Source organism: Daphnia pulex, chromosome 8, assembly GCF_021134715.1.
Source record: "Daphnia pulex isolate KAP4 chromosome 8, ASM2113471v1".
NCBI classification, from domain to species: Eukaryota; Metazoa; Arthropoda; class Branchiopoda; order Diplostraca; family Daphniidae; genus Daphnia; species Daphnia pulex.
In genome coordinates this window covers 6,706,684-6,727,972 of record NC_060024.1, presented here as the reverse complement: position 1 = coordinate 6,727,972, position 21,289 = coordinate 6,706,684, and the positions used below count along the sequence as shown (strand labels likewise).

General features: G+C 42.2%; 3 protein-coding genes and 2 long non-coding RNA genes across 5 annotated transcripts; 3 read left to right on the top strand and 2 right to left on the bottom strand.

The window, feature by feature from the left end:
- Positions 1 to 1,889: 1,889 nt before the first annotated feature.
- On the bottom strand, positions 1,890 to 3,932 carry LOC124200339. Its single transcript, XM_046596533.1, has 4 exons — positions 3,308 to 3,932; positions 3,042 to 3,243; positions 2,380 to 2,760; positions 1,890 to 2,311 (listed from the first exon to the last, which is right to left on the bottom strand). The coding sequence occupies exons 1-4, from the start codon at positions 3,812 to 3,814 to the stop codon at positions 2,073 to 2,075; spliced, it is 1,329 nt and encodes a 442-aa protein (XP_046452489.1). The 5' UTR covers positions 3,815 to 3,932; the 3' UTR covers positions 1,890 to 2,072.
- A 574-nt stretch (positions 3,933 to 4,506) lies between these two features.
- On the top strand, positions 4,507 to 5,370 carry LOC124200026. Its single transcript, XR_006877130.1, has 4 exons — positions 4,507 to 4,736; positions 4,834 to 4,985; positions 5,062 to 5,155; positions 5,244 to 5,370. It is a non-coding gene; the product is annotated as an uncharacterized LOC124200026 (long non-coding RNA).
- Positions 5,371 to 5,407: 37 nt separating this feature from the next.
- On the top strand, positions 5,408 to 5,847 carry LOC124200025. The gene is made up of 2 exons (XR_006877129.1): positions 5,408 to 5,544; positions 5,610 to 5,847. It is a non-coding gene; the product is annotated as an uncharacterized LOC124200025 (long non-coding RNA).
- A 1,982-nt stretch (positions 5,848 to 7,829) lies between these two features.
- Positions 7,830 to 9,021, bottom strand: LOC124200024 (thiol S-methyltransferase METTL7B-like). The gene is made up of 3 exons (XM_046596108.1): positions 8,727 to 9,021; positions 8,220 to 8,634; positions 7,830 to 8,135 (listed from the first exon to the last, which is right to left on the bottom strand). The coding sequence occupies exons 1-3, from the start codon at positions 8,843 to 8,845 to the stop codon at positions 7,875 to 7,877; spliced, it is 795 nt and encodes a 264-aa protein (XP_046452064.1). The 5' UTR covers positions 8,846 to 9,021; the 3' UTR covers positions 7,830 to 7,874.
- Positions 9,022 to 11,409: 2,388 nt separating this feature from the next.
- LOC124199539 (UDP-glycosyltransferase UGT5-like) lies at positions 11,410 to 21,097 on the top strand. Its single transcript, XM_046595372.1, has 4 exons — positions 11,410 to 11,595; positions 12,691 to 13,896; positions 14,008 to 14,169; positions 20,039 to 21,097. The coding sequence occupies exons 2-4, from the start codon at positions 13,033 to 13,035 to the stop codon at positions 20,621 to 20,623; spliced, it is 1,611 nt and encodes a 536-aa protein (XP_046451328.1). The 5' UTR covers positions 11,410 to 11,595; positions 12,691 to 13,032; the 3' UTR covers positions 20,624 to 21,097.
- Positions 21,098 to 21,289: the final 192 nt, after the last annotated feature.

The window sequence follows — 21,289 nt, the reverse complement described above, 5'->3', positions numbered from 1 at the left end:
TATAGTTATTAGATATAATCGTGGAAAAATAAACCAAAAAGTGAATTGCACATCATTAATAACGAAAAACCAGACACAGACACGCACCATCCGCCTCTCCATCCGCCATATAATGGACCAATAAAATTTCAACTTGAACATATTTTTTTTCTATTTATACAATAGCAACCTTTTGCAAAAGAAAGTCCTTAAATTGCCATTGGAATTTCCCAAAAAAGTTTGCAACAAGAAGCCTAGTGATAAAATAATAGGCTATAGATTCTGTCTGGAAACCTTTAGCCCCTCAAGCTACATACATTTATACAATGCTCTGGTTGTAAATACTATTTCTCAAATCTCAAATAGCAGCAATAACAAATGACTATGCTGATGGGAATAACCCATCACAGCACATTTCTTTGTTTCAATGGTGCATGTGCTGAATTTTCCCAGCAGCTGTCGATTTCTGTTATGGGAATAACCCAGCACATCAAATGGTTGTGTCAGACACAAACAGCATGCCAGAGAACAGACTACACCTATCTTCATTCTTATATATTACCTCCTAGAGTCCAGTAATAGTAAGTACCCTTCGTTTTTTACCTACAATTTTAGATTTAAAAAATTATTTTTATATTTATTATTGCAAAAATGAATAAATAACACATTACCCTTGACGATGATGACGTGCCCCTGCCGTTTAAAATCTTGTATTAGTGCTTGGAGTAGAGTGGTTTCTCTAACTTCAAGTGGGCCAACATTAGCTACCATGATCGTTGGGGGTTCAATAGGGGTCCAGTCCTCGGACCGCTAATGGAATATGCTGCTTTTTCGTTTCCAAATCTTAGGCCCTGAAAAAAACCAACAAAAGGAAATTGTTAACAACAAGGGAACGAAAATTTTGTCAGCTATGAAAGAGACTTTATGCAAGTTTTGATTGACTTTGATGAACCTAATTGATTTACCTGTGAAAACGTTTTTCAACCTTGGCTATACTGACTGGATAGCAAAAGGGGTTACTCTGACGGGCATCCATTTCTTAAACGTGCGGATCTTTGACTTTTTTCTGATCCGCTTTGCGCCCTACAAATTGTTCAATTACACCATTGTTATTCTGTTTTAATGTTCAAATATTCCGAAAAGTTATTTACCAGCACGGCGTTCCAGGTGGGCGTTTTTCTTAGTCTCAACATCTTTACTTTCTTTTTTTAACTTGGAAATACTTTTATATTGGAATCTATAATTAACTGTGACATAAGTAAAAAAGTCACGATCTCACGAGATGACGAGAAGAAGCAGATAAATAAAGCAGACGACGCATTTGACAACAAATAAGCTACATCTTGTGTTGTTCTTGCAACTAATTTACAACACCATCTGGGATCCAGAGATGACACTATGCAGATGAAGAGAAAAAGAGCTTGCACACAAAATTATAGCGTAGTCTTTTTCAATAAAGTCAATAAATGTTATCCCCAAGTCCCCCATCGACTGATGAATAATCAGCAGGATCCGGCCGTTTGCCTTGATTGCGCCTTTGAGCCAGACGTCGTCCGCGGTGACTTGCCTTCCACTTTCAGTGCCAGCCGAATCCAATAACGAAATCCGATACAAACATGCCCTTCCGATAACTTTTAAACTTTCAACAATGCTTATCGAGCGGAATCACATATACAAGGCGGCCCCGTCTATCTCTCTCACGTTTTATTTGAGAAAAAAGCTCAATCAAATCAAATTCAATCAATCAACTTATAAAAGGCTATTATTATTTAAAATAAAAGGCTATTATTATTTTAAAAAGAAACTGATGACATGTCGAATGATTTTCGTTTCGAATTGAGAAAGTGACAAACAACCAGTATAGCTCTTGTTTGATGGAAACGTGATCAATCGCTGACGGCATTTCCCAGCAATGTATTATGGAAATATGGAATGGTCACGTCACGTCCAATTAATGTCGTAACATCGAGTTACAATTCAAGTTATCAAATTACAGCTTAATGTTGGATGTAATATTTTCTAAATCTAGCTACTAGAAACTAAAAAAATGTTAGATAGTCATTCAAAACAATAATTTTTTAAAAACAAATTTTTTAAAAACAATAATTGGAGTTGATGTCACTTCCGCAGTAAATGTATCTCTTCATGTCGGCTTTAATGATGCAAATGCCTAAATAAACGTCCTCCAACGGAATCATCGGAACGGTCTGGAAGGCAGCCATTAACGGAACGATCATATTGCCGGTGATGAAATAAGCCAATCCGTTGAAATACGAAGGGAAAGTTTTCCAGGGAAATTCCTCCTTTGCAATCCTCCTCCTTCCCCATACCTCTACAAAATCCAACAAAATCATCAGATTTGTCTTTTTGTCAAAAATATCGAGTCAAAATTAATCCTACCTCCTCCTTGATCATACGGATTAGTTTGTCCCCTGACGCCGTAGACAAAAGTGTTGGAAATATATTTTTCGGTCAAAGTCGAGCCGAGTTTCTTCAACGTGACTTTTTCGTAATTCTCGTTGATCATGAAAATGACGTCAACTTTGTCGCAGTAGAGCCGGACCCAGTTGAAAATGGCGGCCAATTTCAATGACCCATTTCGGCCAGAATCGATTATGTCCATTTGGATGATATCATGGTTAGTGTCGCTCTCCTGTTGGATGAGACTTTGTTTGGCAGAATCTCCAGGTTTGCCCAGGAAGAATCCGAAATTGATGGAACTAAAGAGATTCGGCTTCAGGGTTGTGATTTCCTTCTTGAAAATGGCTCGAATGTCGTCCCCCCAGGTAAAAAAGTACTGCCTTGCACTGTAATAAAATGATAGTTTATTTAAGTAAACTATCATTTTATTGTAGTGGACCTAGTAAAGTAGAAGTATCACTAAGTGGGCGTATTTTTTTTTTGTTTCAATGTCAATATTACTAAAGACACACTGCTATATCACTGGTAGCGTATAGTACTTATCCTATATATATATAGTATTTGTCCCAAAATCCTTCAGTATTACTTGAGTTTTTCATATTATTACTTAAGTACATTCTAAGTACTTTTTCACCTGGGCCGTTTCTTCTGGTTGTTGTTGGTCGCGACGCCGGTCACAGCCACGAACAAACTGGGCACATCACTGGACGTCGGTGTCCCGTTTTTGGGACAGGCCGGGATGTTGATGGGATACGGGATCGTTAGAATGTCGTTGTAAACGGTGCCAAAATCTGCCCTCAGTTTTGGCACGTCGACCAATTCGCGGAGACCCAAACGGGCCACCTTAAATAATAATAATTATTATTAATTAATATAGCCTAACAATAATAATAAAATAATTTTGTACCGAATAGCGAATGTAGTCCTGCATTCGATCCCGGATGGGTTTGGCTTTTTCGGCGTTTTCGTCGATGGTCCTCTCGTCCCAAACGGAGACCATGTAATCCAGCCAGGATTTCTTTTCGCGGTTGAAATCGTTTCCCATTTTCTCCATTTGTCTGCGATGGTGTAGGTGATGATTTATGGTGTCCATGACCGTTGTGTTCTCGCACTCGCTGACTTGTTTCGAGCTGCTGTTGTCGTAGACCGGATACCATGTCTTCCAGCCGTCCCGGCACGGAATGAACCGGTACGCAATACAACGGTCAAAACCGGAAAAGGTGACGAGGGATTCATCTTCGGAAATGGTGGCGTTTCCTAAGAGAACACCTGCTACATCGCAGTGTTCCCTTTCGATATATCGAAAGGAAACACATTGGTCCCCTCTCCACAGTGATGTAGATCCAGATGACGAAAAAACCATGGACATGATGATTAACACCAACATCTCAGCAATCACATGAATGACGGCCATTTTCAGCGGTGCAATAGGTTGCTTTGGTGATTATAGCTACTGACCAAAATCCAAGTCGAATATAAACTGTGCAATATCTTTTGGTCACGTTCGCCAAACGTGGCTAAGCTGACGTGTACACTATAAAAACGCCGATAGAATTATGGAAGAGTTTGGTATGCTATATGAAAACTTTTACACTACTATTTCTAGGATTATTTTTCAGATATTCGATCGTAGTTAATATAAATCTCTGCTTTTTGTACAAACTAAAAAAACCCATAGTGGCCATCTTACAAAATGTCACGTGATCGATATTTCAACCTTCAATCAGATAGGAATCTCGGTATAAAAAACCCTTGCTGTCCAGCGTTGTCCGTCAAAATTCTTCTTTTTATGTTCCGGTTATTTGGCCATTTTTATTACTCCCTATATTGATTCCACAACAGTTCCATCCATCAAACTTTTGTCAATAGCTCCGCGATGACATGTGACACGGTAATTGTATTAGTCGACATTTTCCGGAGTTAATAAAGATGCTGTCTTCAATCCTTTTATGTTAGGTTAGGTGGATTTTTAATTGCCAACATGGCAATGTATTGGAATTTCAGCGCGCTTGATTTTTTTGAGTTTTTGGTTATTTCACGTGCTATTACCATGCCCGCCAAGTTTCCACGCCCGCTCCAAAGTCCTTTTATGTAAACCTAGCGCAAACACACCGTTACCCCTTAAACTGTTTTCCCATAAAAATAACAAAACCAAAAATATCAAAATTTTCATTTATCTTTTATCTCGTTGTTGCGGGGCGTTCATCGGAGGTCTCCTCAAGGGCAGTCGGACGGCAGTTTCACCCTGGATACATATGCAGCACACAGTGTGCTTATTTTAAATTGAAGCGAAACATTTTGGACTGATTGTTTCAATTGAAACTGTAAAATAAAAGGTATAAGAAGAAATGAGAGCGCTGAAATTTCACTCCCTATTCCTCATCAAGCTTCTCAATTTCTCATGGCGATTTTTTCCAATTGTTCATCTGCCAGTGAGCAACAGCAGCAGCCGGTGGTGGACATTCCGACGTTGGGCCGGTTAGTCGGTTCCCAGCAACTCTCGTCGGCGTCCAGTCGAAAGTTTCACGCCTTTATTCAAAGCCATTCCGTTTGCGCTGCCACCTGTTGGAGATCTCCGCTTCAAAGTAAGAAAATTATAATTCATTTACTGTAAAAACATGAGCTCTAAATTCCGTGAATTGCCTTCCTTGCAAAAAAAAGCAGCAACGGTGAGAACGACCGGTTCGGACCCGCAGTTACATCCTGTATCGTGACGTCGTCCTGGTGACTATCAACTATCGTCTGGGACCTCTCGGTGAATTTCGCAATTTTTTCATTGGACTTTTAGATACATCCCCGAGCTGTCTATCGAGTTGTTAACATTCTTGAAAATTTGTTTTCAGGTTTTTCTCAGCACCGAAGACGTTGATGCCCCAGGAAATTACGGACTCCTCGACCATCCAGTCGTTAATTGGCCTTGCGCGGTATAATTTCCCGCCAAATGTATTTTAAAACTCGTGCTTGGTTTTATTTGATGTGAATTAAATTTTTATTATAATAATAAAGATGGGTGCGCGATCACGTCGACCACTTTGGTGGCAATCCAAACTCGATAACCATATTTGGCAAGAGCGCAGGTGTGGTGCCAGCGGGTGCCAGCGGGTGCCAGCGTCGACTTTCACGTTCTGTCTCCATATTCCAAAGGTAATCAACCCCTGAAAAATTTCATTTAATGAATATTAGCACAGCAGTTCTCATTTACAAAAAAGAGTTGTTTCATTGAGCCATCATTCAATCGGGGGCAGCGAACTGTCCGTGGGTGTTGGACACGCCCGTCGGCGAATACACGAAAATCCTGGCCGAGCATCTGGATTGCCCAACGGCCACTTCCGGGGAGTTTACTCCAATGTCTCCAGGACGCGCAGTGCCGAGGATATTGTCGGAATACGACGCAACATCACCTTGCCTGAATTAGTATTGATTGGAATGATTTCATTTATACTAGTATACAAATGATGGCAGAAGTGTTATGTAATTATAGCCGAAACTGATTACGGTACTTTCATATCATTTTCTAGCTAAATAAAAAAAAACACGTTGACGACCAGTGGCTGCCGCGGTCGAGAAAGGAAAGACGCGCAACTTGAACATCAACAGTCGACCGACCTTCGTCAATGACAAAATGCCTTTTGAATGGCGATTGGCATCATTCTGGGACCGCGTGAAAGTTCAAAGTCGATTGCTTCCCGCCAAGGGCGAATTTTGAATTCATGAAGAAAAAAAAACACGTTACGTTACGGTATAAAAGAAAACAGGTTTTTAATCAATGCAGTACAAGCCATGGAACTCGATGAATTAACAATAAAAATACTTTGTGAGATGACGTGACAGGCGCGGGGAATTTCCGCAATATGATTTCACCTTGCGTGGTGAAATAATCATTAAAAACTGGAATAGGAATTAATTCTAAAAACTTTGAGACAGAATAAGAGGATATATAAAATTGGTGTGTTATCAGCTGCTGAGGTTAAATAGCCAAAAACTGAGGACAAATAGTCTATATCTTATTACCAGAGAGCGAATTATATATCTAAATTACTATATATTTCGTAGTTTGGGCGGAATGGTGTCGTTGTGGAGCAACTGCGTCTATACAGTCGCGGCTGAAAGTTTCTTTACGTGTAGCTCAAAAATACGCCTTTTTACTGTGTATTGGCGGATGGTGTTAGCCTATGGTAGAGGTTGAGCTACCTTATTTGCTCGTTTCTTTATTTTTTACCGCCCTTCTTTACTTAACTCTACCTCTTAACATTGATTACTAATTTACCCGCGATAACGCAAACGTTACGCATTCCTATTGCCTAATGCTAAAATGAAACTAATCAATGCAGAAATTGTCACAGTTACAAACTGATCAATCATCTGTCATTTTATCGTTTCATTGAAGAGCTATTGCTAGTTTATTGGGCATCGATGCAATTGCCTGATTATCGGCCATGGTTGCCCATAGTTAAGAAAGCCGCGCCAACAAATCATTGTCGGAGGTGTAAGGGGGTAGGGGGTAAAACTTTAGAAAATCGAGCAAATAAGGTAACTCAACCTCTACCATAGGCTAATACCATCCGCCAATACAAAGTAAAAAGGCGGGTTTTGGAGCTACACGTAGAGAAACTTTCAGCCGCGACTGTATAATAAATTGGATTCTATTTGATTTCCGTCGTGCCCGGTCGTGCCCTATATACATATTTATATAGAGGATTCCATATAATCTTTTAGGTATTATGTGTAACACTGAAACACGGGTTAAAGAATTATTCTTTTATAGATTCAACTGCTGAGTGGTCGAGACAGTTTCTAATAACATATAAACATTTTCTTTGGATATTCGGCAAAAATGACTGTCTTCAATCAATCGGAATCAATTGTTATCTCGGTTTCCCTTACAAAGAAATTGGAAAAGATTTTATGAGAATGTACTAAAGAAGTTTGTCTGACAACTTTCGAAAATAATTCGATCCCCTTTTATTTTTCTGTATAGCGATAACGAGGTTATTAGGCCTACTTCGTTGAAATTCTACACGATTTTGATCTCGATTTTGATCACGGACGTGATTGCCAAAGATTACACCCAGCAGTTTAATCATACTGGTTACTCAGATTATATATTGTTCAGAATTTCTCCTGACGTGCTCTAAGAATCGCCGCCAGACTGTATAGTGTATAAAGAATCAGAATTTTTTAGTCAGCAATTTTTAACGTTATTGTCTGATGACGCTAGAATGACCAGAACCTGTTTCTAATATCTCATACACTTGGCGACAGAGTTGTGAACCCCTCGTCTCTTATTATCTAATCTACTGTATATCCTTTTTTTACATAATGCGTTGGACATGTTATCCTTATTCGGTGTGCTGGTACGTCCAGCAGCAACGACTATAATGACTATCAAATTAAATATTTTATTGAAAATCACTCCCAGCAATTCCGAATTTATAATATAATATCGTTGCTGGTTTTATTCAAATTCAAATATCTTATTTCGTGGCGATCCCGATAACAACGGGCGCGACGAGTATGTACAAAGAGTGGAATCCTTTCTTCAGCGGGGTCTTGATCCGTTGCTGCTCAATTTTGGAGAAACCACATTTGTTGGCCGCGATGACCTGGTCGCTGGTCCGGTTCAAACAGCAGCCGAAAACCAAGTCGTGGAACGTGTAGGTGAACACATCTTGAATGAAGCCAACCCAGCCGTACTCAAAGTCGCGGATATGCTCCCAGTAGAAATATTTGCCACCCTACAATATTATGCAATCAACATTTCATTATTAGCAACCCAATCAGATGGAGCGCTTATAATAATATCTAAAATCAAATATTACTGGAGCCAGAACGCGGTGGACTTCTTTCAGCGATTTCTCCGCGTTGCGGACGGAGCAGAGGACGCAGGAGGAGACGACGACGTCGAAGCTGTCGCTCTCGACGCCCTTCATGTCCTCGGCGAATCCGACGATGAAACGGTCCATGTTGATGTGCGGATGGTCGGCCTGTTTCTTGAAGAACTGCTTCTCGAAAAAGGGATTGACTTCGACGACCGACAGTTGACTCTTGGGCGGGTAAAAGGCAAAATTGTAGCCGGGACCGGGTCCGATTTCCAGGATCCGCAGGATGCCCTTCTTCCTCAACTCAGGATCAGCCGATTTGTGATTCTTGATCATTTCGAAATGTTTCCTCTGCAAATCCCTGATCGAGTTGTGATGGATGGCCAGCATCGGTGTGTACACCTTCGACAAAAACCTATATGATGCCAGGAATTCGTCAGTTATTATAATTAAAATGTTCCCAGCAGAATTCATTTAGTACAAATGAGTATAGGCCTATTGACTCACCACGGCTGAAGGTGAGATCCTCCGTATTTGCGCAGAATGAGGAAGACGGTCAACAGCGTCACCAGGTGGGAAATCCAGGGCTTGAAAACCAAAGCTATGTCTTGAATTTCTTCAAACATGGTGACGATGTCTACAGCAAATAGGCGAATTGGGTTCGGTTTCAAACGCACTTAATAATAGAAAAGGACGTTTTGATTTTGAATAAGTTAAAGTCTCAAATGGAGGGGACCCCAATGAGGGACGAGTGTCACTGTTGAAATCGAAACGTGAAATGAGCAAGGCGAAGAGTAACCGGAAGAATTTATTGAAATCGCTCTCAGCATTTGCACCAAGCAAAAAGAATCAAATAACAAATGCCTGATGCCCACGTTATATATGTACTAATGCTTAATAATGCCATTGGCTCCATCCACAGCAAAAAACAAAACGAGATTTCTGGTTTTCTGGTCAAACTGCTTCAAGATATCATATGTGATACCTGTTTTTTTTTTGTTTTACCGTTTTACAAATATACGACCATGACACAGAATCGACTTTGCTTGTGAATTGACCTGCAATAACTTAATACGAACTGTATTAGGCCACTCAAAATAACTCCAATGCGGAATAGCGGAAATGATTTTAATTTACAATATAAGAGAACATTTTGAAAATCTTGTAACCTGTTATTCCTCATTACTTATATTCCTTATCTGTTATATAGAGGCGTAACTTTTTAAAATCATTGATTAAGAGCTAGATAATTTAGGCGAAGTTGTTCCACTGAAATATTATGTGCTTGGAGCGCAACGGACTCGATCGTCTCAAATAATTACGAAGAGGCTTTCATTCAGGATTTTTGGCTTGAACAGGTCTGACGGAGAAAGCTATATATACAGTCAACTATATATAGTCCAACATTATAATAGTATGCATTGAAAATCTAAACATTTTCTCACGTGGAAAGAGGGAAGAATGGATGCATTTCTGATTATGGCTTTACAGCCGTAAAATTTTGCACTGGAAAGTTCCGGGAAAGTTCATCAGGGGGTCTATAGTTTTGACACAAATTTTTTCAGATTAGGCACACTTTAATAACGAAAAAATGTCTCCAGAGATCATAATGGGAACGGACTTGTCGGATACAAGAGCAGATGTGAGATGTGTATAATAATTTGAGCACCCGCGATTGCTGGTCTGATGACAGCAAGCAACTAGCCTATTCGTAGTAATCGATTTGGTATCTGACCTCATTGGATCATCAATCGTCTAGAGTAGGCCTATTATATAATAGGCCTACAGTCGTTTCTGCAATAGTCTTCCGCAAGTCACTCAAATATAGTTGAAACAATATAATGCTGAGTCATGAAGCCGTTTTGGCACAAGCAACCAGACAACCCCATATGCATCATCTGGACCCAATAACCTTTCTAGAGCGGTTTATGCGGTACGATATTTTAGCTAATATGTAAATCTCAAGCAAAACAATTTTTAGCAGGCAACTTTCCCTTTATTAGGCTATATAGGCCATTCTCCGCGAGTGGCTATTAGAAAGCGACTGCTGCGGAATAAAATCATATTCTGTATACAACAAATTAAAATCATGCACGACGAGCGTATAAAGTTGCGCAATTGTGAAACAACCCGGAAAAATAACCAAACAAGAAACAAAACGCGGAGAGACCTAAGTTGCAGCAGCATTCCTGCGGGACATCCTGTTTTTCAGCACGTTTATATTTTGTAGATACAAGATCTCCAACATTTTGTGTTTTGACTGCTGGTCCTCAGACGCCCTATAAAAAAGAAACTAGACAAACCGCTCAGTCCGGCCATTCGGAATAAAAAAATGTTTTGAAAGGTTCGGAAAGGTTTTATACAGTTGTTTCCAGCAGGCAAATCAGTTGACCCTAACACAATCTGGAGCAAAACGAACGTCGCATCCAGCATTTTGCTGTACAGTCAAGATTTGCTGCTGGTATTATAATTCGCAACATATGGCGCGGGTTAATTTCTTCCTGAGCAGTGCCCTGGAACGGGGCCGAATTAGTAGCTAGCAGCAGCAGCCAGGAATATAAAAGATGAATCGATCTTATTCTGCGGGAATAAGAAATTGACAGAAGTTATAAATGAAGGTTTCATTTGAATTAATAACAATGTTTTGTTTTTCTAGCCAAGACTAGAATTCTTTTTGGAACTCTACAGTATATTGAAGCTTAATTTGAAACACATAATAAGGCGAATCCCAAAATTTGTCAAGCTTATTATTAGGCCTATTTGCAGATCTTCTTGGATTCCTTTGCGATTAAACTGATTGATATCTATTTGTCCAAATGGACTATGGAATATTTATTTTTATGTAATAAGAAAGTAAGAATGCAAGAGAGAGCACTATATACATACTGCTGCATGCCCGGAATATATAGGTATGTATAAAGGCAGCTGCAGCAGTCCACCTAAGATGGCTATGTAGGTTATCCAAAAATATAATATTTATATGTTAGCGCGTTAATTCCAAAGCGATTGCCTAATAATATAATAAACTGGATTCCAATGGATATTTCCACTTTCCCAGCAAGATCAGCATGACGATGCGAATTTTATCTCGTTCAAAAACAACACCGTCAGGTCGTCGCGACGACTGATGTGTGCTGTGTCTTTTCACCCCAAACTGCGCCGCAACAAGAAAAACAAGATAAAAGTGGCTTTCTCATCAGTGCTGCGATATACAGTACAGTATAGCCTATATAAGAGCGCTCAAGTGCAATTTCTCTGTTTTCCAGCAAGTAAAGACTCTTGTATCAACGTAGCTATATAAACGAGCCCCTCGAGTTTTCACACGAATAACGCGATTAACGTTAACTGACGTTAATTACAATCGCCAACAAAACAGGTAGGCTATACTGTATAATAACGATATAGTTTTATACCCTCCTTTCTCTTAATTAATATTAGCTATAGCTACAGCAGATATTATTTTATATTCGAGGATTTCTAACGTTAGATTTATAACGAAAAGAAAAATTCAAATAAAGAAGTCAGTTATTGGCGGCGGTGTGGGAAGCAAACGAGTAATGGCCTATACATATCAGAAGCGACGGGGTTTTTTTCAGCATACATGTTCACAACTTTTATAGGTAGGCTACAGCCTTTTTGATAGTTTGACATATGCACCATCACGTAAATAAGTGATCGATGGGAGCTAATAGTTATTCACGTCTGCATAAAACGAGTTATTATTGTGTTTGTATTATTAAAAAAAACCTGAACAGAAAACAACTTTGTCATGCCATCAAGCGTCAAGAGTTAAAACAGTTCACTTTATATATTAGGACATTCCGTTTTGTTCTAGCTATAAAGCAATATCATTTCGCTGACCCTGTTTTCCTGGTTTCCCTTTGATTTTCTCTGAAATTCGACAGCACTAGTTTCTTTTTCTTCTTATTCTCTGCTGCTGCTTAGCACCATTCTAATAAACTGGTTTGATATATCTATGTAGAAACATAAGACAGCGGCGACCTAGGCCACGACAAGTTCTTTAGGGCATTGCGTAACCCATCGCCCGAGCATATCCATATCTGGTTACATAGCAACAGCTAGCTTCATTTGCGCGCAATAATAGTTTTGCACCTGTATAGGCCTATAAAACATTAAAACTAACATGCAGCCGATCCGAATGATTCACCCGATGTATTTATCCTTATTCCGCCTTGCCTCCTTTGGATTGATTTTGTTCTATTTTCACCTGCAGCTATATGGCTATCCTAAATATCAATCCATGTGCTTATATATAATCCCCCCGTTGAAAAAAACATGTTTCAATCAAGAGCCGGTAGACCCAGCAATCTGCACTTTCTACACAAATCATAGGACGGAATATAATATAGTGTAAACTGGATTTCTTTGGGGTTTTCTAATAAAAGAGTACACATCAGAGAAATTCTGAGTTCAACATTATAATACAATCATTTTTTTCTTTTTTTTCCAGATTTTTTTTCCTTTATATAACCACATAGCCTACACTATACTTCGCATATAATTTCTTGGAACCCAACTCAACAATAACGAGTTCCAAGACGGCTGTTGATTCGCTCCACATTGTGTGGAGGCTTTCCTCCTGTACATAGCGCATAGGAAGCACTCCATTCGATTTGGCCAGTTTGAAACTCTCGTTCGTCCAAGTCACTTCGGCTGAGCACGGGCCACAATCTCTTATATAAACGGTCGGATTATTAGGGCAACTCGCTATAACCGCATCTGCCTTCTGTATTTGTTGACATTTTTTAAATCTCTGCTGTCGTGGGAAAAACGAGTTAATTATTCCCAAAAAATGTCTAGCCCGTTCGTTTCGTGCGTTCTGACCCTAATGGTGTTGTTGTTCTTTTCGGCCGCCGCCGATGGCTACAACATTCTCGTCCTGACGCCCATCACCTCGCCCAGCCACACGAACGTCTTCAAGCCGCTGGTGACGGCGCTGGCCGAGCGCGGACACTTTGTTACCCACTGGGACGGCCTCAAACCGCCCAGCCACATCAGTAGCAGCAACCGGACCAGCAATAGTAATGTGCGGGTGCTCTACTCGCCCGTCATGGCCGAAATCAATCGTGAGCACAACGTCAATTTCAGCGATCGTGACCATCCCCTGCGGCTGCTCTTCCGAGTGCCCAAAACGGTGGCCAACTACTGCCGGGCCATCCACGAGGATCCGGTTTTCCGCCAGCTGATGAGCACCGGTCTGGACGAGAAATTCCATCTCATCCTGGTCGACGGTTTCTTCAACGAGTGCACCTTGCTGCTGGCCGAACTCTTCGACGTTCCGTTCGTCTACCTCAACTGTTTCGTGCCTCCGCCGTGGCTGCAGAACACGATGGGCACACCGTTCGCTTTCGATCATTTCCCGCACTCGGGGCTCAGCCTGTCCGACCGGATGAATTTCTGGCAGAGGTCGTTGAACGCCGTGACCGGCTTGGCCCTTGTGGCCTTCTACCACCTGTACGTCGTGCCCGTCATCGACTCAGCGGCCGTCAAGGTCCTGGGCTACGACAATTTCACCTCCATCGTCGACATCGAGGACCGCCGCTTGAGCCTCCTGCTGACCAACACTCATTTCAGCATTAATTATCTGATGCCGACGTCGCCGGCCGTCGTCCAAGTCGGCGGAATGCACTGCGTCCCGCCAAAACCTTTGCCCACGGTAGGATAAAACAAAAAAACTGATGCAAGTCCATAATATTTCATTTGGCTATAATACAGTCGATTATTTATTATCTTAATATTATTATTAATTTAATTTGTTTATTTAAAGGATTTGGAGTTGTTTGTCGATGGGTCGGGCGACGCTGGATTCATCGTCCTGAGTTTCGGATCGATTTTGAAAGGCGTCGAAATTCCGGGCGGAGTTCGCAACATTTTCCTGTCGACATTCGCCCGGCTGCCGCAGCGAGTCATCTGGAAGTGGGAAGACAAGGGCGTCCTGCTTTCATACTATATATCGTAGGAAAGCTAGGTCGTCTGCTAGTCTAGCAAACGTCAGAGTTTTTAGTCTCCAATCAATCACCTTTTCTTAGTGTTCTTTTTGCCCTACATTCTCGCCTGTGGTCTCCTTTTGTTGACTGAAAACCCGTGATCTCGGTGTAACAGGGCAATAATTTTTCTGCTGATTGTAAAATTCTGTGTGCTTGATCTTGCTGTCCCAGCCACCAACATGAGTCAGGTCGACGGTGGCGACATCTCTGAGCCTGGCTCGGCAACTTCGGCAACTTCTGCCATAACTTGTGGCTTTTGCCAAAAATCGTTCAAAGGGAAGAAAAGTCGGAAGTTCTGCTCCACGAACTGCTTTCAAGATTTCCAAAAAGCAAACAGCAGCAAGCAGTCAACCAATGTCGCAAGTTTTCTCACCCTAGCCAATAGTGATCAGGATGTTTACTCAACTCCAAATACAGTCTCCAAGCCTAAACGTCTGTTGTCTGCGGATTCCAGCCCAGATGTATCCATGTCAGATCCTAAGAAAATTCGTTACGAAGACTACAGCAGCCTCACCAACGACTCCGAGCTTTCTCACCTTGATGCCCTCAACAGAGAAGATATTTGCAAGAAATTAATGGCGGCTATCGACTTTATTAAGACCCAGCATGAACGTATCTCCAAGCTGGAATCCGACCTGGTGGATGTAAAGCTCGCCTTCGCGGATGCGATGACTCTTCGATTCGTCGACCAGCGTGCTTCCTTGACTTCTCAACCTGCCGTTCCGGTTCACTCGGGCAAACCTCTGTACTCACAAGCCGTCCGAGGCCAGCAAGCTCCCGTCCTCGTAGCAAGTTATTCATCCAGCGCCATGCCTCCTGACCGAATCTCACTGGCTGGATTGGAGAAGCTCCTTGATTCCGGCGCTGGTGGCCCGGTTCCAGCGTCAGTCAGGCAAAAGGACAACAACATTTTCGTCCGGCTTAACGACCCAGCTGACCTTGATCGTGCCAAATCTATTCTGGAATCCAAGGCTGGACCTGACAGTGTAAATATTTTTAATTCTGTATCTCGTCCTACCAAACTGTACCCTGCTGTTGCCTTGTTTGTTGATTTGAGCTACCTGCCAAGTTTGAAGGATGAGTTAATGTTGAGGAACTTTGGGTTGAAGGGTAAAATCGATTCGGTGTCACAACTGTTTGCTAAGCCTAACTCTTCCAAGGGCCATGTCAAAATTCTTTTCAACTGTAAAGAGACTCGTGATCTTGCCATCCTTAACGGTGTGGTTGATTTTTTCAACACCACCGCCCGTATTGTTGAAATTCTTTTAGACCGAGAGGTCCGCCGATGCTTTAAATGTCAAGGATATGGCCATGTTTTGGCGACATGTCGTGATCCTAAGCCCAGCTGTGGTAAATGCGCTGGTCCACATCTTACTAGAGACTGCTCTAGCAAGGTATGGAAATGTGTGAATTGCAAAGGTGATCATCAAGCTGGTGATCGACATTGTCCCTCCCAAATGAAAGCCGTGGCAAGATACAGGATTAGGATGGAGCGTGCTTAATGCCTGACAATACTGTAAATCCTAATCGCCTTTTCAGATGTTTGCAAGTAAATCTTCGTCATTCAAAGGTTGCATCTGCCTCCTTGGCGGAGGTGATTTTAGAAAACAAATTTGATGTAATCCTTATTCAAGAACCTTATGCTAAGAACAGTAATTCTCCCACAGTTTCAAATATTCCTCCTGGCTATATATCGTTTCACTCTCTCTCCAAAGATCATGCATATGGGTCGGCTGTTCTTGTCAGGCTCTCTCTTGCCACTACCTTCCGGGCAGTTTGTCGCAGCCAGTCCAACCACATTGCGGCCGTTGATTTGTACACTCCATTTGGTACCTTCCGTTTTATTTCAGCCTATCTTCGTCCATCTATCAATGACGTAGTGACTCAGTTTATCTCTGGCATCGGTGGCATTCTTAACAAGCTGTCGATCGTCGCAGTCGATTCTAATGCCTTGAACAAAATCTGGAACAGCAAATGTACCAACGCTAGAGGGACTGAATTGGAATCTGTAATTTCAGATAACTGCCTGCAAATCTTAAATCAGCCTTTAGACCAACTTTCATTCGTTCCTGCTGGCACCTCATTTCTCGATCTTACGCTTGCTGGGAGCTCTGTCAAAAGCTCTCGTTGGTTTTTTCCATCTATTCCTTCCATGTCTGATCATCCCTACATTTACTTTGAGATAGATCAACGGTCAACTTCCTCTAACCCTTTCAATTCAGTAAGAACTAAGGTCCGTACTCCTCATATATCCCGTATCAATGTTGAACAATTTCGTGGCAAGGTCTCTGCTGCTATCAAGCTTCTTTTAATGCAATCCTGTGTAACGACTCAAAGCATCGACTTATCGATTGAAGAGTTATGTGTGCTCATTTCCTCTGCTGCTCGTTCCTCCAGAACAAGCAAATCGCTTGAGCCTGGTGCTCGTAATATGCCATGGTGGTCCAAAGAACTGTGTGGTCTTCGTCACAAAACACGTCAGGCTTTTAAGTTGTGGTCAGCCCAACGTACAGAGGTGAATAAAAATTCCTTCAAAGTCCTGAAAGCTTCTTACCAGCGTGAGATTCGTAAGGCTAAACAAGGTGCTTGGAAGCTCCTCTGTAGTTCCAATCCAGGGAGCAGTGACCTGTTCTCTGCCCTGAATGCTGCCTCTGGGAAGTTATCTTGTATTGGTCTCCCTACCGTGATCTGTGTCGATGGCATTGAAATATCTGAACCCCTGGCAATTTTAGAAAAATGTGCCCAACACTTCTTTCCTGAGCCTCCCCCGTCTGAAGACGTTCATCTCCCTGCCGAGAAACTTGCAGAGTCGTATTCCTTTTCATCTCATTCCCCCTCATTCATCTTCCCTCCAATAACATCTGAAGAACTGGCATCGGCAGTCACATCTATGAATGTTAAGTCTTCTCCTGGACTTGATGGTCTCTCCACAGCCTTGATCAACTCCTGTTTTCCATTGATCACCGACCATCTTTTAAATATTATGAATGCTTGTTTTTCCCTCTCCTACTTTCCGACTTGTTGGAAAGCTGCTAAAGTTGTCGTCATTGGCAAACCCAACAAGCCTGCCTACGATTCTCTTAACAGTTTTCGCCCAATAAGTGTTGTAAATACCTTGGCGAAAGTTCTGGAAAAATTGATCTTGAGCCGGGTCAGGTGGGTGGCGTCTACCTGTCAGTGGCTAAGTCCTAGTCAACACGGCTTTATTCAGGGTAAATCTACTGAATCTGCAGCACACTCCCTGATCTCTTTTTGTGAATCTTCTAACAAAGCCAAGTGTACTACAGCCTGTGCCTTTTTAGATATAAAAAGTGCATTTGATGCGGCGTGGCATCCTGCCATTATTTCAGCCCTTGATAGTCGTCATTGTCCACGTTATCTGACCCAATTAATCGTGAGCTTTCTCTCAGACCGCACAGCGCTTTTCTCTCTAAACGACTCTTCTCTGACGGTAAATGTTGGCCTCGGCTGTCCTCAAGGTGGCGTTCTGTCACCCTTCCTTTGGTCTGTTTTAATTGATGATGTGCTGCGTCTCTGCTTTCCCTTCCTTTCTTTTAATGTTGGGTTTGCTGATGACCTTACTGTGGCTACGGCCCACAAAGATCCCACCATAGCTACTCGCAACTTGCAGATCATGTGTGATCAGGTCAACAATTGGTGCTTGAGCAAAAAAATGTCACTTAATGCTAGTAAAACTGTTTTCATGCTGGTAAACAAAAAATTAATAAACTGCTCGCACCTCAGTTTGACAATCAATGGGTTGTCCATATCCCCTTCCACTGAGACCGTCTTTCTTGGCCTCACAGTTGACTGTCGCCTTAAGTGGCTAGTCCACGTTAATCAAAAAATTGCGGCGGCCAAACGTGTTTATTTTTCTCTAAGAGCGGCATTGAAATCAACGTGGGGCTATGACAAATATAGACTGAAATTTTTATACTATTCTGTTGTTGAACCGTTCCTGCTGTATGGCTGTTCCGTTTGGGCTCCTATGCTCTCTTCTAAGAAAAACATAAAGCTACTCCGCTCGTTTCAGCGTTCTGTTACCCTTCCGCTTTCCAGTGCCTTCAAATCTGTCTCGACAGAGAGTTGTCTTGCTCTCTCCAATATCCTTCCGATCGATTTGCGAGTGCTTGAAACCACTTACATGCGTTACTACTCTAACTCCACCGGCTATTTCTCTCTTGCGTCCTCGAAGTGGTTAACAAGCCGTTTGCCTGGCCTTACAACGTCCGCCAAATATGATTTGCCCATGCTGCACTCTCACCCATTACTGCCTCCCTGGGAGCCCTTTTTACAACCTTCACTCCTTGTTGAGGGTTGCGAGTTGCTAGCCCCTAATGACAAATCTGTTTGCATCTTTGTCGCTGCTACAGCAGTGCCACGCGGATCGTATGGTGGTTGTTACGTGGCGACTAGCCATGCTGAAATCATAGATTTAGTAAATGGACCTGTTCCTTCTACCTGCGCTTTTCTTGCTTTACAGCTTACGGTTTTGAGTGCGATCACGATGGCTTCCCGTCTATTAGAAGAGGGTCTCAGTGTCGATATAATTGCAATCGACCCTTCTGCCTTTACGTTCACTCGCTATTTCTCTAAACTTTCTGCAATTCAACGTCTTTGTCTAGACATGCTTGTCCCCTACCGAGATAAGATACGATTGTTTATTTGCCAACTCTCAAAGTCTGTAGGCCTTCAGCTTGCCATCGCTGGCTGTCAACTTCCTGGTGACAGTCTTGACAGTCTTTATAACCTTCCCAGATTACTTCCCTCTAAATCTTCAGCTCGACTCACGATTAAAAAGATAGCCGAGGAATTGTGGGATTCGGAATGGCGGAGCTGCTCAAATGGAAAAATGACTAGGGAATTTTTCCCAACGATTGAGTCCGTCAGACATATTCCAACTCACCAGCTCTGCCGTCAGATCGCCCAAGTCCTTACCGGCCATTCTCTACTTAAAGAACATCAGTTCCGCTTTAAATTTGCCAACTCTCCGGTCTGCACCTGTGGCAGTCCTACGGAGTCAGTGGAGCATTTTATTTTTCACTGTCCGCTCTTTTCCAAGCAACGTCTTCCTTTTGCTGCGACTTGCATCTCTATTGATGGTTCTTGGCCTAGGTCATTGCATTCCATTCCATCGAACCCCATTTTATGGGAAGCCTTTCGGCAGTTTGTACGCTCAACTAATCGCCTGATGTGGAAAGAGGTGTAGGGTGTTACCCGTAATTGCTTGAATATTGGCTCTGGTCTCTATTCTCCTCCATTCTTGTACCTTACCGCTCTCGATGTTCACTCTTGGCCCTAAGATTTACTTAGGTTGCCCAGGAGGTCATCTCGCGGTTCTTATCTTGTGTAAATTGCGGCTCTGCTCCCCTGCTGGTCAGGAGAGTGTGAGCCCTTGCATTTAATTGTACATATTGATCTTATGCCCAATCTCTAACCTCAAGCTAGCCAGAGATTTTCCCGCTGTAACTGTGTTCACCGCTCTCTGCTTGGTGGAGGCTGTACCGGTGGCCGTCGGCTGATGGTCTTGAAGGTGCAACCAAACCGGGTAGACTCCAAAAAGCCAAGCAGAGCTCGCGGATGATCGCCCGCCCAGCGTGGTGTAAATAGGCCCAGTTTCCCTTTTCGTGTTGTCTTATTCGTGTTGTTTTATTCGTGTATTAGTTTTCGCCATGCACAATGTTCCCTGTATATATGTGTTGTATCTATATTGCCATGAAACTGTACAATACATTCGAGCGACACTCCTGCAGGAGGTAACGCTCAGTAAAAAAAAAAAAAAAAAAAAAAAAAAAAAAAAAAAAAAAAAAGGGCGTCCTGCCCGACGGGCTGATCCCGTCCAATGTCAAACTCGTTTCCTGGCTGCCGCAGCAGGACCTTCTGGGCCACCCCAAAGCCCGCCTCTTCATCACCCACTGCGGATTGCTCAGCAAGCAGGAGGCCGTCTACCACGGGGTTCCATTCATCGCTCTGCCGGTCTGGTCTGATCAGCCCATCAACGCCCAAAAGGCCCAGGAGGACGGTTACGCCATCAAACTCGACTGGAACCAATTGACGGAGGAGGTCCTCTACGACGCCATCCAGCTGGTCCTCAACGAGCCAAGGTACAAGCGGCGGATGAAGGAAGTGTCGGCTCTGATGAGAGACCAGATGGAGAGTCCGCTGGAACGGGCCATCTACTGGATCGAATACGTCATCCGCCACCAGGGGGCTCCGCATTTGCGCAGCGCTTCGCGCCAACTTTCAATCTACCAAAAGTGCCTCCTCGACGTGATGGGCTTTCTCTCGGCCGTTTGCCTTTTGGCCATTTATATCCTCTTCCGCTTGTGTCGTCGCTCCGTCTGCTCCGGCCAACGTCGACAAAAATCGGCTGGTCCGCTCAAGAAATTGAATTGAGCGACTTGAAAATTGAAATTGAAAAAAAAAATTGAAATTTTAAAATTGAATTAAGAAAAACTGATGACGCCAGTCGTTTGGTTTTGATTCAAATCACATCAGTGCTGCTATAAATGCCAATGTCTTTTAATTGTTTCAGTTGGTTCACTCGTAAAAAAATTTAGTTGTGTGGATTTTGATTTAAAAAACAAACAGAAAAAGCATAATTTCAATTAAAGACAATTGGGGATGTTGATATTTTTACTTTGAATTTGTCGGGAAGAAAAAAAAAATTAGTCAATTTTCAGTTTTGTTTGTTTTTAGTTTTATTAACTATTTTGGAAGCAACACTCAACGCTGCAAGGCAAGTGTTGGTCCTAATATTTTATACAGGGATCAAATGATGTTAGTCTTTAATATGTTGTGTATACAATTTAGACCTATGTGATGTATGGGTATTAGCGCGGACGAAAATAAAGAAATAAAAGTACACGATTTGATATTCGTATAATATAAATCTATCTGAACTGATGCTAAAGATGAACGAAGACTACTATGATGAAGTTTAGGTTCGTATGAGTTTTCCCTTGTCATATCATTATGTATCTGGGTCAAAGGAGTGACGTATATGTTTGGAAATATTCAACAACCGAAAAAATGATCCACACTCCAGAACGCAAATCAAAT